Source organism: Homarus americanus, unplaced genomic scaffold (assembly GCF_018991925.1).
Source record: "Homarus americanus isolate GMGI-L3 unplaced genomic scaffold, GMGI_Hamer_2.0 scaffold11908, whole genome shotgun sequence".
Taxonomy (NCBI): Eukaryota; Metazoa; Arthropoda; class Malacostraca; order Decapoda; family Nephropidae; genus Homarus; species Homarus americanus.
In genome coordinates this window covers 2074-11089 of record NW_024735718.1, presented here as the reverse complement: position 1 = coordinate 11089, position 9016 = coordinate 2074, and the positions used below count along the sequence as shown (strand labels likewise).

General features: G+C 36.9%; 1 protein-coding gene across 1 annotated transcript; it reads left to right on the top strand.

The window, feature by feature from the left end:
* Nucleotides 1-844: 844 nt before the first annotated feature.
* LOC121871616 (SCAN domain-containing protein 3-like) lies at nucleotides 845-6410 on the top strand (the record flags this gene model as incomplete). Its single annotated transcript, XM_042374031.1, has 3 exons — nucleotides 845-1028; nucleotides 4500-4630; nucleotides 5172-6410. Coding segments are annotated over 3 exons (1554 nt in total), but the record flags the coding sequence as incomplete, so codon positions are not given.
* Between the last annotated feature and the right edge of the window lie 2606 nt (nucleotides 6411-9016).

The window sequence follows — 9016 nt, the reverse complement described above, 5'->3', positions numbered from 1 at the left end:
TCACCTCTCTCCACCACGCCACCACTCACCTCCCTCCTCCACATCTTGGCCACACTCACCTCCCTCCTCCACGTCTTGGCCACCACTCACCTCCCTCATCCACTTCTTGGTCATCACTCACCTCCCTCCTCCACATCTTGGCCACACGCACTTCCCTCCTCCACGTCTTGGCCACCATTCACCTCCCTCCACCATGATTTGGCCACCACTCACTCCTCTCCTCCACGTCTTGGCCACCACATATCCCCCTCCTCCAAGTCTTGGCCACCACTCACCCCCCACTCACTTATGAACTTTGTCGTTAACTAAAGCTCACTCCAGGAGTCTTAGCTGTAAGTCTCACAGCGTATAATCTTACATACCGAGAATATGCCTTCAGCGTTACATAAGGAAGGTAGCTGTAGGCTTTCTTATTAACTGTTAAACATATATTTCCTGGTAAAACCCCCTTTTTTTATCTGTTTGACACATATGTTAATTTTGTTAAAACCAAGGGTTATGAATGAAATATACAAGTAATCCTTCTTGGAAATTGATTTGAATAACATTATCAAATACATAAATCACACTGGTCTACAAAAAAATATTCTTTTTTTCTGGCATGAAACCTTTTAACTGTTTTTTTTACTAACTTTAAGGTGCTGAATCCAAATCTGATCTCAGATTTGCTCCATCACGTAACGTTTTTGCGCTATCGGTATTCCCTATTTTGATGGATTTCACCAAAAATTCCGTTTTCAGAGTTTTTTGCAGGCTCGTGTCTAAAAATTGTGGTGGTTAATTTATATAACATAGTTATTTTGAACTTGTAATAAATCTAACTCCTCTTTTTTATCATTTTCAGGTGAAAACTGATAACCTGGCAACGGCTTCAACATCCCAAAGACGGAATTGCTGCAATGACCCAGATATATTCTGCTACATCTGTGGAAGCTTTACTTTGAAAAGTCAAAGGCGCAACATCACCAGTTTTGTGAAGAGAGTGTACCTCGCTTACTTTAAAGTACCACTTGGAGACCAGGATAAAAGTTGGGCTCCTCACAAAGTGTGCAAAACCTGCCTGGAAACTTTGCGATCCTGGTCTCAAAGAAAGAATGCTAGACTTCAGTTTGGCGTGCCTATGGTTTGGAGAGAACCAACGAATCATTCAGATAACTGCTACTTCTGCCTCGTCAATGTTAAAGGATTCAATAAGAAAAACAAACAATACCTGCAATACCCAAATATCCCATCAGAGATTGAGGATATAGACCGGAATTCACCTGTTTCTACTGATGAAGATGAAGAGACTGATCTTTTCAAGCCATCTGGTGAAGATTGTGAAAAGCCAACGTTGTTTACTCAGTCAGAATTGAATGATCTGGTCAGAGATCTAAATTTGCCAAAACAGTCTGCTGAATTGTTAGCTTCCAGGCTTCAAGAGAAACGACTCTTAAAACCTGGCACGAGTGTCTCCTTTTATCGCAACAGAGAAGAGCAACTGCGGAGGTACTTTCATTCATGTGACCAGCTTGTTTTTTGTAATGATGTAGAAGGACTTCTTCTCTCCATGGGACTACCAGCATATGATAGTAAGGATTGGAGACTTTTTATTGACAGTTCTAAAAGGAGCTTGAAATGTGTTCTTCTTCATAACGGAAACAAGTATGGTTCAATTCCAATCGAACATTCTGTACAAATTAAAGAAGAGTATGAAAACATTAAGACTGTTCTAGAGAGGTTGCAATACCATGCTCATGAATGGTTAATTTGTGTGGACTTGAAAATGGTAAATTTTCTATTGGGCCAGCAAGGAGGGTACACAAAATACCCCTGTTTTCTGTGCTACTGGGACAGCAGGGCTACAGCAGACCATTGGGTGAAAAAGAATTGGCCACCAAGACATAGTTTGACGCCTGGTGACAAGAATATCATTAACGATCCTCTGATTGACAGGAAAAACATTGTCCTTCCTCCTCTGCACATAAAGCTTGGTATCATGAAGCAATTCGTCAAGGCTCTTGATCATAGTGGAGAGTGTTTCAGATATATATGCTCAACCTTTCCAAGTCTTAGCGACGAGAAGAAAAAGGCAGGGATTTTTGATGGACCTCAAATAAGAACACTACTCAGAGATCCACACTTCCTTGCAACAATGACTGAGGCACAGGCAAGAACTTGGAATGCTTTCTCTAATGTGGTGCGGAACTTCTTAGGGAACAAGAAAGCGGACAACTATCAAGAAATTGTGGAAGAGCTGCTCTTGAGTTTACAAGCACTTGGATGCAGAATGAGTATCAAGGTTCACTACTTACACAGTCACTTGGACGAGTTTCCAGAAAATCTGGGAGAAGTGAGCGAGGAGCAAGGGGAGCGCTTTCATCAAGACATTAAAGTAATGGAAGAACGTTACCAAGGTCGATGGGACTCGAACATGATGGCGGACTACTGCTGGAGTTTGATGAGAGACATTCCAGAAGCTGTACATAAGAGATCGGCCAAAAAGAGGAAGTTTATGTAACTGTAACTTGATCTTAATACTTGCACTATTTCTACCGTACATTAATTGTTTTTTTTCACCCTTCAATGTTACATTTAAATATTATATGTGCATTAACTTTCCAATTTGATATTAACAATTTTTGGTTATAGAAAAATACAAATTATAATGCTGAAAAAATTTATGTATACATGTTTAAACCGTCAATTTTGATCCAAAAGTTTACGTTTCCCAGCAAAAGTGCAATATGGTATATCTCAAAAACCTGATGCGATAGACAAAAACCAAAGTCATATTTGGATTCTGCACCCCAAATTTACTTAAAATCCGTTTAAAAACCTTGTGCCAGAAAAATTGTGTTGACCGGTGTTATATTTCATTACGCGTAGTCGCTCAAAATGCTGGATATAATGTTCGAAATAAAAAATAAGAAGATTATATAAAATATTTTCTACATTTTCGCTAATTACCTGAATAGATAAATTATTAAAGTAAATATATCTGTCCAGGTATGTAAGAGGGACATCTGTGCGGCACAGTGCACACACAGCAGGTGTAAGAGTGTTATGTTCATACACATTAACTCAGGCGGGAAGCAGTTTACTAACAACTGCATTACCTAAATTGAGTGAGAAGCGGGAATTTGTCTTTGCGTCTTAACTAAAATGATCTTTATTCCAGGACTTTTTGCTACGAAAACTAAGACCTTCCTTAATAAATATATCGATCCTACAGGGGAAGTATTGTTATTTATAGTTTGTTTTGTGGAACGTTATGAGGCCCCTCTTAGTGGTGGCGACAACACAGGCCTCAGTTATCACCTTATCACCGCATTACAGTAATTGACTCCCGCATTTAAAAGATTACGTAGTTTAGTTATATCCAATATGTTTGTCAAATTAAGTGCTGGTGGTTAACGTTTGGCAAGAAGCCAAGGCATTAACTGATGGGCTGTGTACTTAGTCTTGTCTAGCGTTCCCTCACCACCAAATTTATGGGTTTGTGTCCAGACAAGCTGGCGGGACACTAATGGTTTCCTCAGCTTAAAGTATTACCTATAAAACTGTCGGAGGTGTGGGAAGGTAAGTGATGGGTCCTGACAAGGTGTGAAGTATATGTCGACTGACCGACCATTCGACACTGAGAAACAGACATAATGTCAGTTACGTAAGGACCCCAGATAAGATGTGCAATGTTATTCATAAAGACAAGTATTTACAGTTACAATGTTCAGTACTGCGTTATGATGAAATATTAATGGAAACGGAAATGCTCTTAAACAACATAAACTGTCTTTATTCGCTTTATGTACCACAAATACAGTAAGTCGTTTGTCGCTGACTATCAAAATGGATCATGAAAACAACCCCAGACTCCCTCGTCTCTCAAATCATACACGGAGGGGTTTTTTGTACGGGGATTAGCCCACCCGGGCACAGGTCACTGACCCACATCGGGACCTGGGGACGTAATAATAATAATAATAATAATAATAATAATAATAATAATAATAATAATAATAATAATAATAATAATAATAATAATAATAATAATAATAATAACACATAATAATAATAATAATAATAATAAAGAAATACAAAGAAAAAATTCAATAGTGGGAAACGCTACACTACAGTATATGTATGTTGTGTTATCAAGTAAGAGAAACAATTGAGACCCTGCAATTGTGGGTAAATGAGGCAAAAAGTCAGATCAGCAACTTGGGATTTGGTCACAATATTCGTGATGCCATATGGCAGCAGGGTCTACCATTAGACAACACATTATGCTTCCAATATCTTCCCAGGCGGTAGTAACTCCCTGTTTGATAGCTGCCTACTACCTACTACACTGTATATCTCAGTGATTCCCAACGTGGGGCCTACGCCCCACTGGGGGGCAATTCAATAATAATAGGGGGGCAATATGAAAAATATAGTAATATCAACATTTTTTTTTATTTTACCCTATATGGGTAAAAATTATAAATTTATAGGGTAAAATTGTAATTACAACCTAGCTGAGCACAACAGCTTGCGCAATCTAGTCAAGTGTTCACCCACTAATGTTATCGTGCATCTGGCACCAGCTATATGCGTGGCTTCTGACTTGTTTAACTTTGCAGTTCTTCATCTGCTGTCAAGGAAGAAGGTGAGTTTTAGTCAGCTGCTCAACGCTCCCACTGAAGCTAAAAAAACAGAGGAAACTAACTACAACCAAATTAAATGTGCACAATAAAGCATGGAAGCAGTATTGAATTAAACACAAATGCAAGTTTCATGTTGATATAGTTATCTGTCTCTGTTTTTTAGCTTCACTGAGAGGGCTGGTTAAAGTGCTTTTCATTATGATTATTGATCTTGTTATTCTCTGAAAATAATGTATAAAAATAATCATTCATTGATCTTGTCACAGTAACATTAATTTAAAACTGTGAATATAAAGCTCAATATTTACTTGAAATGACAACTGCATATTGACATTGTGCCTTGTATGTTACAGAAGTTAGATATTAAATTTATTTTCCTAAGTATATAAATATTTTATTTTCACTTTTCTTGAAAAAGATGACCAAGATCTCAAAAGCATGCCGCTCAGTAATAATACTGTTAGTAGCAGGATTGATGAAATGAGTTGTGATGTAGAAGTACAACTTGTTGAAAAATTAAAATATACAAATTTTTCAATACAGTTGGACGAATCAACTGTAAGAGATAGTGAAGCTCTGTTAATGGCCTATGTAAGATATGTTGATAATGGAGAATTTATTGAGGATATGCTATTTTGCGAAGCATTAGAAACCACCACTATTGCAATTGATATATATAAGAAATTAAAAACATATTTAGATGATAAGCAGATACCAATGGAGAACATTATATCTTGTGCTGCAGACGGTGCTCCAGTGATGATGGGCAAGAAAAATGGAGTTTTAAAATTATTGAAAGACGACAATCCCCAAATGTTGTTAGTGCATTGTGTTATTCATAGACAGAATTTAGTTGATAAAATAGTTTCCCCTGTTCTAAACGAGACATTGAATGCAGTTATAAAATGCATCAACACTATAAAAGCTAATGCCAAATGTGAGCGTCTTTTCAAACAATTTTGCAAGGATCAAAATGCAGACTATGTAAGATTATTACTTCATACTGATGTAAGGTGGTTATCAAATGGGAATTGCCTGAAAAGATTCATGGAATTATTTGATATTCTTAGTGAGTTCTTGGATGACAAACCTTATATGACTCTGTTACTGACAGTTGATGGTAAAGCACTTGTCAGTTATTTTGCAGATATATTTGAAAAACTCAATGTCTTAAATAAGGAGCTCCAAGGAACAAATATGACTCTTGTTAATTCAAAAGCCAAGACATTTGGCTTTATATCATTTCTGGAATTATCCCAAGAAAATATTTCAGTAAAAAAATTTGAACAATTTTATTGGCTGAATAAATGTGAGGTAACAGATGCTACTTGTCTTGTTATTGTGGAGCACTTAAAAATAATGGTAAGCGATTTCAACTTCAGATTTTCTGATTTGAAAGAAATTAATTATCCATCTTGGATGACTCAGCCATTGCTAGTGGATCTGTCAGATGTAACCATGGAGTATCAAGGAGAACTTTCAGAATTACAAAATGATGACTCGATTAAAACCCTGTTCAAAATAAAAGGAACAATGATGTGGCTCTGTGAAGAAACACAAGCTAAATATCCAAATACAAGTAGTTTGGCAAGAAAACTACTGTTACCATTCCCATCGTCATACTTAGTGGAATGTAGATTTAGTGCTGTGAATGACTTATTACTGAAGAAAAGAAACCGACTGGATATCACTAAACGAGGCGACTTGAGATTGAAATTAACAAAATTTCTGCCTCGGATAAAATCTCTTTGCAGTAGACATCAGGCTCAAGGGTCTCATTAATTGATTGTAATTGAATTTATTTAATCTGATGGTAGATATGTTATACACATTATGAAATGGATTTTATTTGATTAAATTTGAAGTTAAACCCTTTAAAGTTTTATTTGAAAGATACAATTTTTTATGTTATACTTCTTCAAAACTGATATTGTTATATCATACTAAACAATTAACGGGTGGGGGACATGAAGAAATTTGTGATAAAAAAGTGGGGCATGGTACTAAAATGGTTGGGAACCACTGGTATATCTACTGCTCTCTTCGTATCTACTTGTCTTCTATCTGCCTCAGTCATTCAGTCATCCTATCCCATTATATCCATATATTCAAACATCAACACAATCTCTATTTTACTTATTCAGACATTTATCTCTCTACCAAATGATCTTTTAATATTACAGTCCTCACTCTGTCTTCTCTTGATCTTCCTCACCCGAACTTCAAGATAATTATTTCCAAGTTAGTTTGTGTCTTGTCATTCTATTATTGTAACCTCATGTTTCACACCTCAACATCAGACGCTGTATTAATCCTTCTACTATGTCCGCCCCGTTTGGTGTAATGTCATACAGATCCTGAGCTTTTACTAGACACAGCTCCAGTAACTTTAATATTTTTTCTCTGCATATGGCCCACTTTCTCCCGACAACAAACAACAGTTCATTCTTATACAGATGGTTCAGCCCTTCTGACTGCCTCAGTCACTCAAAATAAAGTTTTCAGTGGTAGACAACAGACATCATCTCTTCCGGAGGATCTCGCTTGGATAGTTTAGTCACTAGTGGGACCTATCCACCGTTGTTTCCTTCAACGCAACTAAACTAAAGCATATTTCAACATTGATTTTGGTAAATTTATAATCCCACCATCACACGACATTGAAGTTTTATGCATATCCATCAGGCCCAATTTCATGTCTTATTCAACCGGTGAACAGTTGGCAAGCGTTTACGTGAAACAGATGCTCACCCAGATTAATTACTGCTGTCATATGTGGGCAGGATGTGGTGTCGTGGCACTTTGTCACCACTACTTGGTGCAGAGCAGAGGAGAGCAATCAAATTAATCCACAATTATAACCTTACCCTAACACTTCCGGTACTACAGTGACATCTCCTTATTCTCTCTATTCTATACAGTATATATTTCCAAAGTCGCTGTGTTGACGAACTACCGTCGATAGTGCCAGCATCTTGCTCCATCTATCGGCATTTACCGCATCTCTCAATATCCGATATTCATATCCCGGAACAGCACTTCTTGGAACTCTCCATTTCACAATGTTTTTCCTATGTCATACAGCTTCCTGGAGTTTAAAACATCTTGTTGCAAATGTTTCTTCACTCTTTGGTGATGGGTCGCCTTGAAAACGATGCCTGTGTAATCTCTGCCTACACTTTCTATTTGTTAAAAGGTGTTTATAGTACACAAATGATATTGATAGTACATATCCTGGAAGTAAACCGAATATAATCGCTATCCAACTTTTTCCAACCTGGACCTCTCGAACGGACTTCACTTCCTGAATCTCTATCACATACTAACTGTAACTTGCAGCAGAGTAGTGATCTAAACAAACTATTGAAAAATCCTTCTATCAGTTTTATGTTATTTGCTCTACTTCCAGAACAAACTTGCTCAACCACGACAGTTTCAGAGCCCTTCTCCCTGTGTGTAGTACTATAATACATTATGTACAAAGAGGAAACCTCAAATACATTTCCGTTCTTTATACCTCAACTGCCCACACCACCACTACCATTTCCTCCACCCACACCCTTGTATTCAGATCACCAGCATCAACAAAGTATTACCTCTCTCGCTGAACAACACATTTCAGCTCGATTAATCAAAGAGCTTGTTTTTGTGTTTTGTTTCATAGTCTTCGTTCAAACTTACCCAACAGTTATTCTGGTCTCGATTAAGTCTATCTTCAACCTATTCCACAATGATCGTAAGCAAATTGATTCATATATTACCACATGTCTCCCTATCTGACCAAAACATTGAAAGTTGTTCTATCCCTCTTCTCTTGTCTTCACCTAATAACAGCATCTCTCTCTCTCTCAGTATTTCTACCTCTCTCCTCCCATGTACTGTACACCACACTATCTTTCATCCTCTTATTCCGCCCAGCAAATTCGTCTCACTCACTGCCACCGTCCTGTATTGTAATGGTCGCCGTAAATCATTGTAACCGATATTGCAGGAGCGTCTCTAATATTAGTCCCGAATTGCTTCTACATAGTCGATAACCTAATTTATCTAAATATAAGACATTGACAAAGAAGAGTTATATTATAAGGAAAATAAACTCATATCTTCATGAGTAACATTCCCAATAAAAACACATCGGTAAACTTGCACCCAAACGAGGTACTAAATCAGTGAGTGGTCATCTTCACTTTTGATCTTTTGACCAAGAAATATAATTTGGCAATGGTAGATAATATATATATATATATATATATATATATATATATATATATATATATATATATATATATATATATATATATATATATATATATATATATATATATATATATATATATATATATATACACGTGGCGGCGGTGTGTCCTCACTAGGTGTGGTGTTAAGAA